The sequence below is a fragment of the Perissodus microlepis genome, chromosome 17 (genome assembly GCF_051167445.1).
Source record: "Perissodus microlepis isolate ML-2025 ecotype Zambia chromosome 17, ASM5116744v1, whole genome shotgun sequence".
NCBI lineage: Eukaryota > Metazoa > Chordata > Actinopteri > Cichliformes > Cichlidae > Perissodus > Perissodus microlepis.
The window spans coordinates 27,228,703-27,249,363 of NC_140477.1; the positions used below are offsets into that span (position 1 = coordinate 27,228,703).

At 39.7% G+C, this 20,661-nt stretch overlaps 2 protein-coding genes across 2 annotated transcripts; both read right to left on the reverse strand.

The window, feature by feature from the left end:
• Positions 1–1,502: 1,502 nt before the first annotated feature.
• Positions 1,503–5,955, reverse strand: LOC146369794 (fetuin-B-like). The gene is made up of 7 exons (XM_084909107.1): positions 5,690–5,955; positions 4,784–4,897; positions 4,519–4,606; positions 4,135–4,295; positions 3,140–3,253; positions 2,919–3,005; positions 1,503–2,031 (listed from the first exon to the last, which is right to left on the reverse strand). Exons 1-7 carry the CDS (start codon positions 5,903–5,905, stop codon positions 1,636–1,638), a joined length of 1,176 nt encoding a protein of 391 aa, XP_084765233.1. The 5' UTR covers positions 5,906–5,955; the 3' UTR covers positions 1,503–1,635.
• Positions 5,956–13,797: 7,842 nt separating this feature from the next.
• Positions 13,798–19,803, reverse strand: LOC146369795 (uncharacterized). The gene is made up of 7 exons (XM_084911024.1): positions 19,548–19,803; positions 19,054–19,164; positions 18,581–18,668; positions 18,257–18,414; positions 16,887–16,994; positions 15,703–15,789; positions 13,798–15,136 (listed from the first exon to the last, which is right to left on the reverse strand). Exons 1-7 carry the CDS (start codon positions 19,761–19,763, stop codon positions 14,405–14,407), a joined length of 1,500 nt encoding a protein of 499 aa, XP_084767150.1. The 5' UTR covers positions 19,764–19,803; the 3' UTR covers positions 13,798–14,404.
• Between the last annotated feature and the right edge of the window lie 858 nt (positions 19,804–20,661).

The following is a 20,661-nucleotide window of genomic DNA, read 5'->3' on the forward strand; positions in this document are numbered from 1 at the left end:
GATTTGCACATCTGAATTCAACAAGATGTTTCCCGAGTTGTGTTGGCAGATTTTCATCTTCAACACTGAAGGTATACTGTATATTCTCCTTATACTAGATGTATAAAGTTGGTGTAAAGGTGGAATTAATGTAAGTCTCATAACTTAAATTTAATCTACCACATTGGATGTGAACACTGACCATGAGCACCACAGACGCTGTGCACCAGTCCAACATAATGTTTTACTGTGAATTCGGGGCAGTACTGCAAGCTAATCTTTCACACAACATTTCAATGACAAATATTCTTCTCTGACTAAAGTTAGCTTGCATTCTTTACTCTCCCTGAAAATATTGCAGCTGGACTTTAGCCTCCCACTTATAAAATATTAATCTCTTTATGCTCACCCCTCTTCAGTAGCTAGCTAGTGTGCTGAGCACAACTCACCCCACTTTAACTCTGAGTATAAATGCTATAAATGATTGGAGCCTGTTTTGAAAATGTCGAATGTAGATATTTGTGTTAAAATGTGGGGAGTAAAAGTAAAAAGTTGTCAGAAAAACAAGTACTCAATTAAAGTCAAGTTACCTGAAAATTCTATTTAAGTACCTCAAACAAGTATTTTTACTTCATTACTTCCCACATCTGAACATTGTATATCATTAGCTATACTGTTGTCCATTCTTCACTTTCTTTTTGTGCTGTATAGATGTTAAGCCCAGAGTATAATGACCAATAGCGTTTAGAATAGAATTTAAAAGATTAATATGTTAGAAATCTCGGCTTCAAGAATATTTGGCACTGTCAGCTGAAATTGATGAATTTAATACAACAATTTTGCCATAGATCCTTGTATAAATGTTTAGACCATTTCTTGATCCATTTTCTTCCGCTTCTCTGGAACACCTCTCCCAGGCGGTATTCTTTTCATTTTCCCGATGAGATAATTGGAAACATTATCCATTTACTACACTGTCTAATTATGAATGTAACTATCAAAATATAGATGCCAAGTTATCAAAAATCAAACTTGTGATATTATATACCACGTCATGTACTGACCAATGTTCCAAATAGATGTGACTCATTTCATCAGTTGCATTAGGTGTAAATGAACTTGTTCTGGTTCCAGTAAATTCAGTTTTATTATATATAAATCGTTATAAACAGTTATGGCAATATCATCCTCTTGCTTTTGGTCATGATTTTGGACAATCTGTAAGCATGCTTTCAGTGGGCAGTTGTAGTTTTCTGACTTTTGCTTATTTTCTTATGACTAACTTTACCGATGGAGATGGTTTAATTGCCATTGTATTCCCAGCAAACATGGCTCTTGTGGCCCATGTGGGGCCGATTCTGGACAGACCCCGAAATGTAAGTACAGCACATTTGACCCCCATAATTACAATGAATGACTGTACTTGAACACACACACACACACACACACACACACACACACACACACACACACACACACACACACACACACACGCACGCACTACAAATTGGAGAGTTCAATAATTCAATATTTTTTGCACACTGTCTTTATTTCAGTGACAGAAAAAGTTAGCAATCACTGAAATTCACTGTGTAATATAACATCATCACACTTGAGCCTTTGTGTGTATTTCTGAGATCAGTTTCATGCACCACACTATGCAGCTGGCTTGAATATGGGGTCCCTAGCGAAGAGTTTTACCACACCTTGATCTCCTCCCACTTTGGTGGGGCACTGGGAAGAGACTGAGGTTGGGAAAGGCTCGATGGTGGGTTCCATTTCTCCAGGAATCTGAGGGTCGGGCTTAAGTGGAAGAGTGACTCCAACTCCAGGCCCACCGGCGGGGACATCAGGGAAGGAAGGCAGGGTCACAGGCTGGTCCAGGGCAGGCAAGACTGTTACTATTCCCTCTGGGTCTTTGTGGGGTGTGGCCCCAAGTCTGTGCCCATGGCTGTGCTCGTGTTCATGCAGGTGACTGTGTGAGTGTGTGTCATCATGGGTGTGTTCAGTCTCTACACCCAGCAGGTGGAGCTGTTTCTCTCTCTCAGATGCCTGAAGGAGAGATAGAGAGTGCAGTATAAGGCATGTGCAGAATACTGCAGTTAAGCAACCTTAAGTAGAGATGTGAGTATGTGCTTAAAGAATGTGATTTGGTTCAGCCATCTTTGTAATGAAAACAACAAAGAACAACTTTGAGGTCCCTAGCTATGTCCCCCCTTCTTAAGGGGTGTGAAATTTTATCTTTCAGTTCATACATTGGGATACTGTTACAGCTTAAGGATGTGTTCATTGACAACACAGGCTTGTGTTGCAGATCACTGCCTGCTCAACTCTACTTCAGCCTGTCAGCTAGATGGTGCAATTTTCAATGTAAATTTAAAATGTTTTTAAATGTCAATGATTTACTCACAGATGCTAGTTCACAACAGCTTTCAATCACTCATGTCTGATTCTCAAGTCTAAAGAATGATTCTTTGGGGCTCTAATTTAAAGCTGTGTTACTGATTAAGCCTTTCATTGTGAGATAAAAATCCAAATGACCACTGGTGTAGTTTTTCCTCATTAGAGGTGTAGTGTAATTTGTGTTGATTTAGTAGAAGAGGGTGGCAATAGTTCAAATTTTGAGATATTTTGTCTTCTTCTGTATTTCCCAGGGTATTCCCACACCAGCTCTGGTGTATATATGAAATAAAACTCCCATTTATCCAGGCTTGGAACTGGCACAAGGAGCATGCTCGCTGTGACCTCCTGAGATTGGGAGTTGGGATCTTGTTCTGGTCTTGAATCAGGGGGCTTTCACATGTGAGATGAATGCGTTAACTACTGCAGCATCAAGCTGACGACTGAAGTCCAATTCAAATCACAGTATTCATCACATATGCTTTATGCGACTGAAAGGTATCTGAACAATACAGATATGACATGTTAGTGAGTCTTACCTCAGGCTCAAAGATCTCACAGTCGACGTCGACTTGTCCTTCACCCCAGAGAGGCCGGTGGCGGGTTGCCTTACAGAAGCCTTTGTGCTGAAAAGAGAAAAAGAAAAAAAAACTTGAAATGACCCCGATTAGAGAAGCCATACAGCACTCAGTGATCTCATCAACCTGTATGATTACAACAATAACAGGAGTGAGACTAATAATTCTTTCTCCTGGCTCACAGCAAACTCGCAGTCCATAGGGGGGCAGTTCTCAGCCGTCACTGCTTCTGTGCTGTGGGGGCAGGTGGTCTCCTGTATGGTGTATTCCACATCGTAATTCGTACCTGCTACAACCTGGAAACACAAACACAAAAAAGCATAATAACGTGTCAATCTAAATGAGAGTCCACAATGAATATAGGATCTTTCTTATCCCATTTAATGTTTTCACTGTTGTATTTCAGATTGATTGAGAGCTTTTCAGTGAACCTTTCGCACAATGTGATGTGGGATTAATACCCTGTCTTATGCTACATTATACCTCTAATTAAAGATTGTGAAATCATTAGATTTTCTTAGGTTGCATTATATTCCTGATTTAGAAAAGGTGAAATTATTAGACTTATTAGACTGATTTGTATTACACTATACTGCTGATTTACTGTGAATGAATTATACTGTTTTATGGTACTTCATACTGCTGATTTATAATGAAATACTGTTTGTAGAGAATTATGGCCTTGCTTTTCTGATTACAGAGAGAACACAACATACTGATTAGGAGATTCTCCCTAATCTTACACAGAAGGAGAAAAACAGGAAGCCAAGGTCGTAACTTAGGCTCACTGAGAGATAGAAAGAATGTGAATGTTTAAGTTTTTATGACTTTGGAGGGGGGTTGAGGCTATAAGAGTTTGTGTGACTGTCAGACACTTCGAGATCTGCCGGACTAGCAGCTCAATCAACAAGTGATTGTTGATTGAGCATTTAGACACCGAGTGTTGTTCTTCCTTCAGCTCGAAGATCAAAGAATTGGGGTATTTAACAGTGACAATAATGATTTACAGTAGTTCAGCCTAGAACTATGACTATGTGCATTAGTTTTTCAGTGTTACTCAGAGACAGGATGTCTTTAATTTTAAATTTTAGCACTCATCCACAGTAAGTATTTGGTTAGATAGCACGTTTGTATGTCACATATCTTAATTTTACTTTTGTATTTGTGGTAATCTTACCTGTGAAGTAGCACGGGAGATTTTGAGCAGAGTGAAACGATTGGCCGGCCTGCTCTGGTTGTGGAATTTCTCCAGAGACTGGGTCACAGTCTTCTGAATTTCAGCTTCTTCATGATTGCGAGCTAAACCTGGACAGCCGGCACAGCCCTCCATCACCGTACCTGCAGGAATTCAGCAGAACAAAAAAAAAAAGTGGTTTTAAATGTTGGCGTTGCACAAAACCTGTAATTTCATCAAATTGTGTAATAAGGTGCAGCCTGTTTTTATTTTTCCTTTATAAAGTATGTTGCTGTATATGTAGAACTGGATTTCATCATAGATGTGATGGTTACATTTAAGTGAAAACTGCAACTCCTTTTTTGATCTATCTAATATTTTTCATACCTGGTCTGATAACACAGCTGTATTTGTAGAGGCGCTCTACTCTATGCACCTTATTGATGAAGATAGCAGCTTTGCACTGTCCATATACCTGCAAACACAAATACAATATATCAATACACCAAATGACTTTTTCCCCTTCCAACTTCTGAAGTAATGCTTATGGAACAAAAACCTAAGATGCTCACTATGCTGAAATAGAATTTCAGTTAGGATTACCCCGTGTTCTCTGTGTGTGCGCACGTGTGTGTGGTGTGTGGGCTCTTACCTTGATGTTTTCTCTTGGACGAATGTCACAGCTCTTCCAGTCCCTCTTGCTGAGAACGCTGCAGTTAGTCTCCACAACATCTAGAGTGAGGTAGAAGACCACACCATTCTCTCCCTGTGACAGACACACACACACACACACACACACACAGACTTTATCAAACAATATTTACAGTCAATGAAACTCTTATGGAATTTATCACGAGTGGTTACTCGTTTGAGTTTGTGTAATCCGTGACATTTCACGGTGTAGTGATAATTCATTTTCCACCTGATTCTCAATCTGTCAAGTTTGAAAAAATCATTGAGATTTTCAATCTTGACCCTTTTCGACCAGGTAGTGTTAGCAAAACACAAACACTATTTTTCAGGCTAGTCAATCATATCATTTTCAATAAACACGCTGACTCAGTCCACCTTCATAAAAGTGGATGTGATTCATTTCTGTTTCACCAAATTTAACAGAATTCCAGTGAACACGTTATGCAAACTTTTCTATTTTCTACATTTAGTTATTTTTTGTTTGCCACAGGAATAAAAACATTTGCAGGTTTCAATAAAGTATTTTGAGCTCCTTACTTGTTCTCAAAGATGTTTGGTCATGTAGTTTTAAATGAATCACATCTGTACATTTTTTTAAATAATGCTTTTCTTGTTAGCCACACTGTAAAAGATGCAACTGTTAATGCAAAAAACCCATTGTAATTGTACAGTATTTATTGCTGTTCTCTCTCTAGATTTCAGCTAAATGATTTTCAGTTGTGTTGAAAACTAAAAGTGTTCCAACAATAAAACAGAACAACAATGAACTGAACTTATCTGGTACTTTGTTAGAAAGCAATTCCATCCTAAATAGCACTGGTCTACCATACAGTAATAATGCTCCAAGCTCAGCAGCATGGCTTACATGTCTCTTTATGTGGGCGTTGGACAGGTGGTGCAGGCTGAAGACGTAGCCCTCCTTCCTGTCCTGGTTGATTTTGGTAAGAGCCAGTTCAGCAGCTGCTTTTGTTGATGCGTCTTCACATGAGCTTGGCTCCATGCCACCATGCTCTACTGGTGCACCATTGATGGTCACACAACCCAACGCCAGCAGCAGTGATAACAGCACGCAGGTCTTCATGGTAAAGGCCTGGGACGACTCTCTTACACACTGTCACACTCAAGCTTCCAAAAGAGCTGTGTAGAGATGGAGAGGTCACATTTTATAACCTGCTACCCACATGTGCACACACACACACACACACACACACACACACACACACACACACACACACACACACACACACACACACACACACACACACAGACTTGCATAATAAAGTTATCAGTTGTTAAATAAATAGGCTGTACACTCTTTCTTCTTTTGGATCAATAGGCACATGATCCAGTGTTGCCACACAGTTGAGCCTAATCGACGACATGGCATAATGTTTTGACCTTCTTCAGTTTGCTTAACCTTCTTCTTGAAGTGGTGATAATGCTGTTATCCAGCTGTTGCAGTGTGTTCACTCTCACCTGGATGGTACAGGTGGCATTGTTAGAATCATGTGTTTTTTAATTTCTCCAGTGCTTTAATTCCATTCAGCTACTTCTTCTGAGTGAGAAGCTGCTCAGGATGACTGTCACCACCTTCTGAATGTTAGCAAGACTAAAGAGATGGGGGTTGACTTTCTGAGGAAAAAAACTGCAATATCATTGGTCAGAATTTGGAGGCGTTTGACTCAGTGAGGGACAGGAGGTCACTGAACAAATGGCTCTCCATCAAGGACAACCCATCACACCTGCTCCACTCCACACTGTTGAGGCAGCAGAGCCCCGTTTCTCTGAGATCGATTCAACCTCGCTGCCATAAAGAATGCTTTAGGAAATGATTCCTACCAATGAAGCTGTTTTTCTTAGATTTAAATGGTACATATTATTTATTAATGGATTTGCACTTCTGTCTTGCACTAACTTTGAACTAACTTTAGTTTTACACTTATATAACACATAGCATTTTTCTTTTTCTGAACATTTAAAGGGCTTTTTACTACAAGCCTCACTCACCCAATAGAACACACATTCATAGGGTACTATTATTCAAGCTCTGTGTCTAATATTCATGAACAGACCCACAATCCAGTGTGCATCTGGAGCAACTCAGGATTCGGTTCCTTGTCCACACGTCATCAGGCAGCTTGGAGGCACCAAGGATATAGTGCCTCCAAAAGAATAGTCTTTCGCCCCTATACCCAGGTCAGACGACCGATTTGCACGTAGCTTGCCATCACCAGTGTGTGAATGTGTGTGTGAATGGGTGAATGACTGGATATGTAAAGCACTTTGGGGTCCTTAGAGACTAGTAAAAGCGCTATATAAATACAGGCCATTTACCATTTGCCATATAACCAGCAACTTTTTGCACAACCTGCTCTATATCCTGAGCCACAGCCAATCTCTCTGAAGAAGACTGCCTAAAGAAGAGCCGAGCCAGGATTTACCACTTGGGAGTGGAAGCTGCTTGTGGCCAGAACACAATGTATGCATTACACGCATAGCACACAAAATGTAAGACCACACACATGACAAGTTTCCCCACGCACATTTTCCTTTGTGTACAAGTTTACATCTGTAAATAAAGTCTTGTTAAAACTGAGTTTCTGTTGTCCGTGTCTGTATCTGTGCTTGGGTCCATGTTACGTACTGGCCTCTGGGCCCGCCTATATCATCATGGCTGTAGGCCGACTCGGGAGAAAAGGACTCAAATGCAGGACGCAGGCGGAGAACTGGTTAATGTTTAAGTAACAAAGTTTATTTTCAAAGTAAGTGAATGTGCAACGAGACTATTAAACTGAACTGCGAGCAATGAGTATTAACATGTGCCATGAACAATGCTAAAGTTTTGAGCACTTATGGAACCTGAGCTATGCAAGCAACAAGAAAAACTTTAACAGTGGAAACTGCAGTTCTGTGATTTTGGGGCCAAAGGGGAAGTCAGACTGGATGGCAGGGTCCAGGGGGGTCAGAGTCACTGAAATAAGAGTAAACAAGCTCAGGTATGGTTCCAGGTGATTGCTGTCAGATGATGGTTCTGAATGTTCCTTTAAGCTGTTTACTTGCCACAGGTGGATCAGTAGCGTGGAGGGGAGAGTGGTAAGGAATCCAAAACTCCTGAAGTTGAGGCAGGCAGGTGCGTGGAGTGAGCAATAGCCTTGGCTATAAAGACTGCTGAGAGGTCCAGCGTCCAAATGCAGGTTCTATGGAGAAGGTTGGTGTCTGCCAATCTGGTGAGTAGCTATGAACGAGAATCAAAAGGTAATTTACTATGACGTTCACAAAACACTATGTTGGCCTGCACTAACTCTGGTTAGCTGAGAATCTCGCAAAGAGAAGTCGAGAGCGCTGGCCTTATAAGTTGACAGCTTAATTACCCACAGGTCAGAGCAATGAGCAGGAAGACTGTGGCTCTGTATTATTGTAGGGTCTTTACCTTACAATATAGTGCTTTGAGGTGACCGTACTGTAGTTGTGATTCTGTGCTATACAGTATAAAATGGCGGGGGCATTGCAGAGTTGGAGTCTTCCTCTTCGTCCAATAGTGGAAGTTCCAAGTTGGTTAACTCGTCTCCTTCAGTGTTTGTAAAGAGATCCACCTTTCTCCTGGAGACATATAGACATTTAAAAAACAATTCTCTCTGTATTTGCTTTCTTTTTCTCCTCTTATATTTTAAGGCTCTGTAAACAAGGCTGTTGGTCAATCTGTGAATTACCTGTCTGTCATTTGGTGGACAGGAACTATTTTTTTGGAGTTACGCAAACATCTTTTTGTACTGTAAAGAGTTTGTACAAAACATTCCAGAGGCATTTCCTGCAATAGTTGTATATACCTTTGTTGTTTCCTAAATTTATGCATAGGTTTTTGAAATTGACGAGTTGATAGAATGATTTGTTAAACATGCTTGTGGTTTTCGCAGAAAAAAAAAAACAATTTCCTAGTCTTATTTTATGTTTGTGTGATTTTAGGTCAAAACGAAAAAAATAAATGCAAAATCAGACACGAGATTGTTCTGGAAAGAATGATACCAAACGACAAGGCTGACCCTTTTACAGCTGAAATATAATGGAAAAATCAAGAGTAGCCAAAAACAGATAATTATCCCCTTGTACCTACAGGGTTAATATTAACACATTTGCTAGTCTGAAAATGTTCTTTGTGGGGCCTTTTGGCAAACTGATGCTGGACTTCCAGTAAGGATGAGCAAACAGCTGGTATCTGCTGCTCTGCAGGCCAAAGGCTGGTTCAGACAAACTGAGAGGTCATAGTGCATTGGGAAACAGGGTATGTTTATTTTTAAAAACTTAAATATTCAGAAATCCTCATAGTTAGTGTAACTGACAAATTCAGCTAATGATACTAACAACAGTGGAAGCAAAGCATTTTGTAAATACTCCAGCACTGAATACCCAAAGGAAATAGGTTGCACTCACATAAAACTTGTGTGACAATTCTCAAATATACCAATTTATTTGGCCAAGCCAACAAACATGCTAATGCTTCATCCTTTTAGCCTTCATCAGACTATGAAACACATTGGAGGTAATATATATTTCTGTCAGACGACCATATTGAAAGAGTCACAAAGTAAAGATTTTTTCTAATCTCTTAATAACAACAGCTTATATTAACAGTCCTTATAAGCTTATATTCGTCGAACAAAGACAGTACTCAACATATTTCAGAACATGAAATCAGTTATTCTAAGAATATTATGAATGTAAACATGGTTCTCCTGCCACTCTGCATTTCTTTGATCTTTAACATGTAATTGTCCAGCCAGAGAAGGCAATCTATGTAAGCACTTTCTCAGAGAGAGAGAGATGTATTGGAGCTCAATGCTCAACACAGTGACACCTACAGTACTCGTCTAAATGATGATTTGTCCTTAAAATACATTACGTGTAGGTTTGCAGCTGCTAGGCTCAACATACTGCGACCCACCATGAGAGATGAAGTTATAAAATCCTGGTCCGATGGCCGGAAAATATAAAAGATGAAAAAGGACCATAACAGATAAGCATCGCAAGCAGACTGAGTAACAGTTTATCCTTTTTTTTCTAGAAAATTTTCCTTTGCAGGGCCTGTTTGCACTGTGATGCTAGACTTCCCGTAAGAATAATCAAACTGCTGTCTGGCCAGACTTTTCTGGTTCAGACAAACTGACGGGTCATAGTATACTGTTGAACTGGGTAAATGGACTCAAAGAAATACAATTGTTTATTTTTAATAATTAATACTCATAGAAATTCTCACAGTTAATTAACCCTACAACATATTTAGCATATCCCAGCTATCATATCCTGCCCTATGATAGCTGGGATAGGCTTCAGTCCACTTGGGATAAGGAGAACAGAATGGATGGATGGATGGATAGTGTAACTCAGTGATTCCTGAGATTAGGGACAAAACAGGTTTTAATTTTCTAAAATATATTTTTTGATTTTTCAAAAACATATTTACATATAATTGTTACATAAAGTTTTGTCTCACCATGTTTTGGTACAATCTCCCAGGTGTAACATTTTTTAATAATTTATGTTTTTGCTGGAGAAGTGCAAGGTTTTTGTCAACACCGTCAGACACAAAGAAATGCAAAAATATATATTTTTAAATTAAGTTGTTTCAGCTATTTTGACTATTAGCAGCTTCTCTATTCTATTGTTTATGCACATATGTTTTCAAAGTAATTATACCACATTTAAAAGTAAGATTGTTTTGGCTTTTTATTATTAGAGTTACAGTCATACATATTTTCAGAAGCTTGTATTTAATCTCTATAAGAAACAATCATATTAAGCAGGATGCAAATTACACATTTATTGAGAAAATTACGTATTTTTATTGGAAAGATCATGAGGGAGGAAACTATATGGTTCTCCAAAAGAGAAAAATAAACAAACTCCAGTTGACAAGGTGCTGACGGTGGTGACACAAATCTGACGGGGGTGACACACTAGTAGAAAACAAGATATTATTTCTTTCAAAATGACCATTAAACCTTAACAACCTTTGTAATATCACAAAACACATCATAACAATTCTGTTTTTGCACATGTCAAGTTCTACATCTTAATAGTTCACCAGCAAGTAGCCGCCTACTACTCCTTGATTCCTAAAGTTCTCTGTGGTTGTGTGTTTAGACCCTGCTGTACTTTCTCTCCTTTTGTCTCTTTGTGCTTGTTTCCAAAACCTTCTCTTCTGCCTTTTTTCTTGTTCTTTCAGCTCACTGATGTTCTTTATTTTTCCCTTTTTCACTCTATTTCTCCATCTTTCCCTTTCCTTTATGAGAAACTCAGGCTGGCTGTTAATTTTTTCTCTCCTTCTTTTTTGATCATCCCTGTTCCTTCTCTTTCGTTCCTCTACTGACAGGTTCCCCTTTGCTATTCTAGCCTGAAATGTACCATTTTGTAATCACTATAATTTTTCTGAACCTTATGCTTATTTACAGATTAAGGATGAATATTCACAACACAATTATGCATTAAGCAATAGAGATGTTATCCGGCCATTAAGTCTGATGTCATTAGCCGTTTCCAGGTCCAAACTCCGCTGCAGATCCCAAAGTCAAAGGAACTCTGCGCCATCACTGAGAGTTACAAACTGTCTAAATTCTTTCATCTTTAATAAAATGATCGGTGTGGCTGCTCTACCAGGTGTAACATCCAGGCATCCATGAAAACAGAATATATGAAATTTAACAGAGTTAGAAGTTAGATTGCTTGTTTCCACCTGAACATGATATACCAGCTCTGCTACCACTTCCAACATAAATGAAGACAGAAAACTAAACAGCAGTGACTTCTGTAGGGTTACTGAAGTTGGACTAGCTGGTATATAGTGATGTGCTATGTGATCGCTAGTGACACAGCTATGTTAGCATAACATAAACACAGTGAAGCTGGAGGATGAATGCAAACTTTTTTCCACTTGATAAAAGTTAACGTGAGGGTTCCCGATGGTTAGGCTGACAGTGATCACTGACTGTTTTCAGGGGCTTGTTCAGATGTAATAGAACAAGATAAAAAGAATTAAAACATTTTAACAGCACAACAGGCTTAATAAACACAGAGTAGTTTGGGTCCAGAAGCAGGATTCATACATCATCACTTAAAGAACAGCTCTCGGGGCAGAGATAGCTCAGTAGATGCCACATGATCAGAAGGTTGGGCATTCAACGAACAGCGGCTATCCTGGATTTGTAGCTGCCCACTGCATCACTGAGTGAATGGGTTAAATGCAGAGGACTAAGCATTTTCCTACAGGATTAATAATGTATACATAAACAATGAGATTCAAGATAAGGCAAATTTGATAATATTTGACACATCTGTGAAGCAGAAATATCAGTAAAATACACAGGAAGTAATATATCTGAAATATTAGTAAAAAATAACTTAATGTAAAGATTGGGTCCTGGTTGGTGTGTTGCCGGGGTTGTGGGCGGGTGGGTGTATGGGGGCCAGCCCTGGCGCAGGGTATAAGATATAAAATTGACTGAACCAGCCGCAAAAGAAGATCCAAACTAAGCTTCACATTTTGCTTCACATAAACATCGTCATTAATTCCCTCTTACTTTTGCTGTTTTGCTTTCACCACGATAAAAATCACACCTCACATCTGCACAGCTCTCTCTCTCTCTCAGTGTGCTTCAAGAACAGTTTCCCATCTAAAAATCTCTGTTGCCTGCATTATTCTCTTGCTTATTACCAGTGATGGGAATAACGTTACTAACAGCATTATTTTTTTCAGTAATGAGTAATCTAACTAATTACTATTTCTATCGTTACAACGCCAGTACTGTTACTAACAAGAAAATGTGGTGCGGTGGCGTTACTATTTTTCAACAAACAGATGGTTGAAGCTGTGTTCAGCTTACTGCATCTTATATCAGTTGCACGGAAGTAGCTGTAAGTAATCTGGGCGCTACAGCTTTAAGCAGCTGCGCGCGCTCCCGCGGGCGGCAATCACTTTCTGGCATACGATCACTTTTTGGCACAACACCTCTAGCTACGGGGCAAAACAATCGCATGAGAGCTGTTGTTTGACTGAGGAAGAATAAAGTAGTCGTGGTAAGCCAATCACATGACCACTTCAAGATGACAAAGCAACAATGTGATATATACCAGTTTTTAAATTGTGTTGATAGGCCACGTAAAACCAGAGTCATGATAAAAATATATACGTGTGTTTTTTCCTCAATAGTTTCATCACGTTTATTGTCTAAGGACAGCGCTAGCAAGCACTCTCTGCTTATGACCAAAAAATAAAAAAACAAAACAAAAAACAGCCAGTTCGTGTTGACCAATCAAAAATGATATGGCAACATGACATTTGGTTGTTTAGAAAGAGGGTTAAGTTTTAGGAGTGATGGTGAGAGAGAGAGAAAGAAAGACAGCAGAAAAAGAGAGAGAGCGAGTTTTAAGAAGTGAGAGATTTGTGGCGTTTACCGTGTTTGGAGTGTGTAGTAAATGTGTTGCCTTTTGTAGTTAGTGTGTAGTGTTGTGTGTCAGAACAATGGGGCGACTGCTGTCTCCAGGTAAAAAACAATGGGCCAGCTTGTATATTTTATATGTATATTTTATATGCTTGTAGTGATGGTGGTAGCACTCATGTTCATGCAGGTGAAAATGCTGGTGGTCGGGGCCCAGAGCCAGCTCATGGTCATCCTCGTAGGTGTGCACGCCTTCAGCATTCTTGTAGTCATCTTCATAACAACAGTACAGAGTGTGACTTTTATTTATTAAATCTTCTGTTAGGACACTATTACAGCTAAAATTGAGAGGTGTGGGTGCTGTGACTGAGAATCTGGACAGCATAAACCACAGTAGAAAATCTATGTTAAACTTTGTTATGCTAAACTTTCTTTGCAGTTGAAATGTTTACTTTAAACAATATTATATTTTAAAGAGGCCAGAAATGTGTACCCTTGTGTAATCAAAACAAATGGGTAGTTTCATATCTAGTCTTGGCAGAGACTAACTTGAAGCTTTATTTGTGAAGAGCAAGTTAGCTAGCTAGTACTGCTAACATGAGCATAAAAGGGTGGGGCTAAATGCAGTGATGCTAGCATTAACCGTGTTAGCACGTTACCTTAAACAGTTGGTTAGTCCACAGGTGTACACTCAGAGGTTCAGCTATTCATTTCATTGCAGAGAAGCTGAATCAATACTTCAGCTAGTTCCCAAATTTTTAAAACAAGTACCTGTGCTTCTTCTCAGCTACAGAATGTTTTTACCTTTTGTCACCTGTATTCAATTTTTAAGGTGCCACAAATTTTTAACTCCACAGCATGCTGATTTATGGCAAGGTTTCAGTTGAAACCTATATGGGAATTGCTTGGTTGGTGCAAAAAATATTAGCAGCCTTTTGCCAAAGCAAATCAGTTGTTTAGTGGAATCTATGAAAAAACGTGCATTTAAAACATTTTTTTTTCTCTAGGACATGAAACGGTAAGATTGACTCATGCAAGCAGTCCTTTACTGACAATGTGTTTAATGTAGAAAAATGTAATGCCAAATAGTTTTCCTTCTTTTCATTACACTTGAGCCTTTGTGTGTGTATTTAAAAACAGTTTTATAGGCTTTATGAACTGGCTGCAGCTGGCTTGAATTCGGGGTCTTTAGTGAAGAGTTCATCCACATTTTTATGCTTTCCCGCTGTGGTGGGGCACTGGGCAGAGACTGATTTTGGGAAGGGCTCGATGGTGGGCTCCATCTGTCCAGGAATTTGAGGGTCGGGTTTAAGTGGGAGAGTGACTCCAACTCCAGGGCCACCAACTGGGACATCAGGGAAGGAAGGCAGAGTCACAGGCTGGCCCAAGGCGGGCAGGACTATCACTGTTCCCTGTGGTTCATCGTGGGGTGCGTTCTCATGTTCGTGCTTGTGGTGATGGTGGTGGTGCTCGTGTTCATGCAGGTGACCGTGCTTGTGGTCATGGTCCAGAGCCAGCTCGTGGTCATGTTCATGTGTGTGCACACCTAGAGCATGCTTATAGTCGTGGTGGTGACTGGGAGAGTCGCCGCTGTGGTTGTGTGCCTTGGCGTGATGAGCGTGCACGTGATCATGATTCAGACCGTGGTCATGGGAGTGGTCATGAGCGTGCCTGTGGGCGCTGCCTGTGGCATGGTCATGTGTGTGGTGATGATCACGGTCATCAGTGTGGTTGTGGGTGTGGCCATGATGAGAGCTGCACTTGGTGTGATCGTGTGCGTGGTCGTGTGTTTGGTCTTGGTCGTGGCTGTGTGAGTGTGTGTCATTGTGGCTGTGGTCAGTCTCTCCGCCCAGCAGGTGGAGCTTCTTCTCTCTCTCAGCAGCCTGGAGAAGAGATAAAGAGTGTAGGATATTAAAGAGTGAACAGTGTATTATAGGTTTGCAACCTCTAATGGCCATGTGAATAAAATATGTTCTGGTGCTTCCATCTTCAGATTTTCAAGGCCCACTTAAGTCCTGAAAATAACAAACAGCAATTCTGGCCTCCATAGCTATGGTCCCCCTTCACGACAACAGTACAGAGTGAATTGTATTTTTTAACTTTTCTATCTGGACAGTTAGAGCTTCAAAATAGAGGTGTACCAGGTGTGACTGAGAATTTTGACAGGCTAAAGCACTGTAGCAGATCTGTTTGCTAAACTTTAGGGGTACGGTGTTAACAAAACTTTGGATGTGTCCATCTGATTCTGTAGTTTAAAAAAACACATCCTCATTGGAGGTATACAGCAAAGACATGTATAAACAGTTTGTGTTAATTTAGTGAGTTCCAAAACACTGCGTGCAGTGAATTAAAATTAAAATCACACAATCCACCAATCATCCTTTGTTTTTTTCTTATGCTGTAAAAAGACATTGAAGTTATACAGCAAAACCATCTAAAAGAGTCTCACCTCAGGCTCATAGATCTCACAGGCTACCTCAATCTCCTCATCGTCATTGAGAGCGTGGAAGAGGGATGCCTTACAGAAACCCTTGTGCTGAGGAGAGAAAAAGTAAGAGTGCAATAATTATGCCTGTGGTTTTACTACAGTGTAAAGGCCTTTACACGTACAGTTTGTGCAAATGTTTCTTGTTTTAAAAATACTTTTGGACAAATTTTTTTGGATCAAGTTCAGTTTTTCTGATTCTCGCGTGTGAATAAACAGATTGGACCAATCAGACCACTGCATTTGGCAAGTGTGCTTGCAGCTCAAAGGCATACCAGTACAGAATATACAACGATATGGAAATAGGTTTTTAATTCTAAGCAGCTAGATGCTGCTCTGGGTCATATGGCTATCTGAAAAATATTTCTCTGCCTCCTCAGGTGTGGTCTGCCCACAAGAGCTCAGACTTCCTCACTGATGTCCTCAATTATGTACAAAAGCAGCTGTGATGCAGCTTCACCTCTTGGATTAAAACAAGAAATTCTTCTTGCTGCCGGTCCTGAGTTCAATTCCACCATCAGGCCAGGGTCTTTCTGTGTGGAGTTTGCATGTTCTCCCCGTGTTTGCGTGGGTTCTCCTCCCACAGTCCAAAGACATGCACTTTGTGGGGATAGGTTAATTGAAAAGTCTAAATTGCCCATAGGTGTGAGTGCAAATGGTTGTCTGTCCCTGTGTGTTAGCCCTGTGACAGACTGGCGACCTGTCCAGGGTGTACCCTGCCTCTTGCCCTACGACAGCTGGGATAGGCTCCAGCACCCCCCGCGACCCTGAAAAGGGTAAGCAGAAGCGAATGGATGTCTGGATGAATCCAGAATCTCAGTTTCTTCGTTTTCTTGTTTAGAAACCTTACGACCAACTCATCGTCACTTGATGCCATTACACTACAAATTTGCATCTGAAAACTTTGTAGTTTTATGTTGTTTTTTCTAAACTAGGCAAACTAAATATCAAAGTAATCTCCTGCTGTCATACACAAGCCACTGATATGAAGCTAGAACGTACTAAGCTTTGAGCAGCAAATGAAGGTCTTTTCCTTGCACTGTTAGAAAGTAAAACAATCCCCTGATGGAGAAGGTGAGTTGAACTTGATTTCATTTGAGAATAAACAGGGCAAAACCTAGTAGATGAAAGATTAATAAAAGACTCACAGCAAACTCGCATTCCATGGGGGGGCAAGGTTCATCTGCTCCTGCCCTCTGGGGGCAAGTGGTCTCCTGGATGGTGTATTCCACATGGTACTTCCTACCTGCGACAACCTGGACGCACAAAGACACAGAGAGAAAGGAAAAGCCCAAATTAAGGAAGAGACTTGATATATATAAAATCATATGTGAGAATTGGGGCAGCATAGTTAGTGATGTTCTGTGGCGGTGTGGGATACAGCAAAGTTTTGGTATAGAATACATTTTAATAACCACTAAATTACGGTGATTCTTTTTTCACACAGTAACTAGTTAACAGAATGACCATTGGCAAGTCTGGAGGTGGTGTAGCGCCCCCTGTCACGAAAGTAAGACATAGTCCAAATGCAAAAAAATGAAAAAGATTAAAAGTTTTAAAAAATATTTTAAGCACTATTCTTGTTCTTATTTTTGTCAGAAATATGTCATTAAGGAAGTTGTGTGAAATTTTCACGTTCTGTTTAATTAAATTAAATCAATTTTAATTCAGTTTTTTTATATAGCCTCAAGGCATTTTTTATTTTCTAAGGTAGACCTTTCAAAAATACAGAGATAACCCCAGTAATGAAATCACCAGTGGGAAGGAAAAACTCCCTTATAACAGGAAGAAACCTCCAGCAGAATCAGGCTCAGGGAGGGGCGGCCATCTGCCGTCACTATTTGGGGAGACAAACAAATTAGCTTTGTTTCTTCTGTTTTCTGTCTGTTTCTTCTTGGCTGCTGGGCTGTGGTCTGGTAGTTTCAAAACTGAGATACTTTTTAGTGTAATATTAGTATGTGACAAGATGAATGGAAAACTGTATACATTTTATTTCTTAGAACCTGGAACCTCTATACGTTGCTCCACTTTGTCACTTCCTGCAGCCTGCATAGTTCTGCTTAGTGCTGCTGAGTCATGTGACCGCAGGTCAACGAAACACAGCAGAGCAGGGAAGAGTGGGTGGAGCAAAATGTGTCTTAATGTAAGTACCAGAGTATCAGTACAGTAGTAGTACCAGATTAGGTATGGATACAGTCAGTATCAGTCCAGGCAGAGCAGTGCCACTACCATAAACATTTATGTGCCTCCTTTCTGTTTATACCAGATTTGGTAGAAAACTTTATGAAATATTATACAGTTTATGCAAACTGTACTTACAGGCTACTGTAGTTGTTTAATCTAATTTTTGTGTAGGAGCTTCTCTGTGTGTTTCCATTAAATTTGATGGTGTAAATTTGTAAAGGGGAATTCTGCCACCTTATTCTCAGCCTTGACAGTGCATGATGAGAATATATATCTATACAATAAAAGAGCCGAGGATACATTATGTCACACATCTTAATTTTGATCTCCCTACCTGTGAAGTTGCACGGGAGATTCTGAGCAGAGCAAAACGATTGGCCAGCCCACTCTGCTGATTGAACGTCTCCAGAGACTGAGTCACAGCCTTCTGAACTTTATCGTGATTATGGTCAGTTAAACCTGGACAGCCACCACAGGACTGATGCACCCTACCTGCAGGAATTGAGCAGAACAAAAAGTCCTTTTAATTATGAAGAGACTGTTGCACTCCACAAAAACATGTTTTAAGTCTGGACCTTGATGTCTTTTTAGATATAATGGTTGAATTTGAATGAAAACCACAATCACTTCTTTTTGATACGTGTAATATTTTTCATACCTGGTCTGATAACACAGCTGTATTTGTAGAGACGAACCACTCTGTGTACCTTACTGATGAAGATAGCAGCTTTGCACTGTCCATATACCTGCAAACACAATACAATACATGATGTTAGTGTACTGCTCATACATACAGCATCATATTCGCAAAAGAGTTTATTTAGATTTTTTTTATACCTTTTTATAAATTTATTACTGTTAGCTGAAAGAACAATGACAATATCTTGTGATACCAAATATCTTTATTCACCTGCCAACTTATGAACTATTGCTTATGGAACACAAAACTAAGATGCTCACTATGTTAAAACAGAAAGATTTAAGATTGTAAGAAAGCCTTAAGCAGAACACAAGAGACAGTAATGAAAAAATCAGGACTAACACATGTATTAATTACATACGCATACAGATTTTTGGTAAACTTGTTGATGAGAATTTGCACATGCAGTGTTTGTGTGTGTTTTTTCTAACCTGCATATTGCCACTACGAATGTCACAGCTCTTCCAATCTTTCTTGCTGAGTACGCTGCAGTTGGTCTCCACAACATCCAGATTCAGGTAGAAGACCACACCATTCTCTCCCTGTAAAACACACAATTTATGTTCTGATCTTTCACATAATCATTTGTTTTTCACGTCATTTGCCTAACATGGCATCCCCCCCCTCAAAAAAAAAAAAAACAGTCTGACTTGTCGTACTTACTTAAAACATTGGTTTAATTTGTTTTTGTTGTCTCATTTGGTCCAATCACAGTGAAAAGTTTTTGGAACATATTTGTTTCATGAAAATGTTTCTAACTGACTTTTTCTCCAGATTTTTAGTCAAATCACTTTATGATTTTATAAATTTCAGTATTCCAGTAATGCCAAAATACACTGAACTGCTCTGGACTCTGCTAGAAAGTAATTCTGCCTTAAACAGCTCTGGTCTACCATACAGTAATAATACTGCAAGCTCAGCTTACATGTCTCTTTATGTGGGCGTTGGACAGGCGGTGCAGACTGAAGATGTAGCCCTCCTTTCTGTTCTGGTTGATTTTTGTAAGAGCCAATTCAGCAGCTGCTTTTGTTGAAGCATCTTCACATGAGCCTGGTTCTATGCCACCACGCTCCACTGGTGCACCATTGATGGTCACACAACCCAACGCCAGCAGCAACGATAACAGCACGCAGGTCTTCATGGTAAAGGCCTGGGACGACTCTCTCTCTTTAACACAGATGTGCAGAGACGGAGAGGTCACATTTTATATCCTGCTACTGTTTAAGTCCCCCCCATTCCACCCACACACACCTCTTGTCAATGGTAAATGTAACCATTGACCCCTACCTCTCAAAAAGTCATGCTCACCTAGCATCCAGACAAACATTTACAGTGCACACTTGCACAACGGAGCTTATCAGTTGTTAGATAATTACTCATGCAATCGATCTTTTCTTTTGGATCAGCGTGTGCAACCAGTTTGTTGAAGGTCATATGATCTACTCTCGGCACTGAGTTAAATCAAGGACAAAGCTTAATGTTTGTTCAATAAAAACAGCAAAAAGGTAAAAAATGATGGCGAGTAATCAAAGCAGCAACTAATCTCACAATGCTATCCTACAGTTGAGCATGCATTTACAACTTGGTGGGATCTGGGGTCAGAGGAGACTGGACAGAACACACACAGAGCACACGAAAGATAAGATCACACATATGAAAATACATTTAAAAATTATAAACCGAATCTTACATTCAATATCATAAATAGAAACTGAAACTGAATACAGTATACTTTTCTTATTAACAACACTAGAGCTAGCTATTCATTCTTTCTTCATTCCTCGTTCTTTCTTCATTCTTTATTCTTTCTCTAGCAGCCTAAGTGACTGTAAATTTCAGAACACTGTCACATTCAGCATCAGGTTTTTAAATTCAGCCTCTTAAAAGCACATTTTAATGAAATTACTATAAGTAATTAGATAATAAGCTCACTTTGTTTTGAAGTATTTGTTTGTTACGTGAAGCAAAGCCACAATTCATAAATGTGCACACAGGGAGAGTCAGTTGTTTCCTTGGTGGTTGGTTCATTGTGATTTTTG

Bases quoted from the DNA above. Each gene is read 5' to 3' on its own strand.
- LOC146369795 (XM_084911024.1), bottom strand. From the start codon at position 19,763: ATGAAGACCTGCGTGCTGTTATCGTTGCTGCTGGCGTTGGGTTGTGTG. The intron at 15,790-16,886 runs GTGAGTCTTTTA...TTCTCTCCTCAG, and splicing joins CCATGGAATGCGAGTTTGCT to CACAAGGGTTTCTGTAAGGC. The intron at 15,137-15,702 runs GTGAGACTCTTT...TCTCTTCTCCAG, and splicing joins GTGAGATCTATGAGCCTGAG to GCTGCTGAGAGAGAGAAGAA.
- LOC146369794 (XM_084909107.1), bottom strand. From the start codon at position 5,905: ATGAAGACCTGCGTGCTGTTATCACTGCTGCTGGCGTTGGGTTGTGTG. The intron at 4,607-4,783 runs GTAAGAGCCCAC...TTGTGTTTGCAG, and splicing joins GTCCAAGAGAAAACATCAAG to GTATATGGACAGTGCAAAGC. The intron at 4,296-4,518 runs GTATGAAAAATA...GAATTCCTGCAG, and splicing joins CAGCTGTGTTATCAGACCAG to GTACGGTGATGGAGGGCTGT.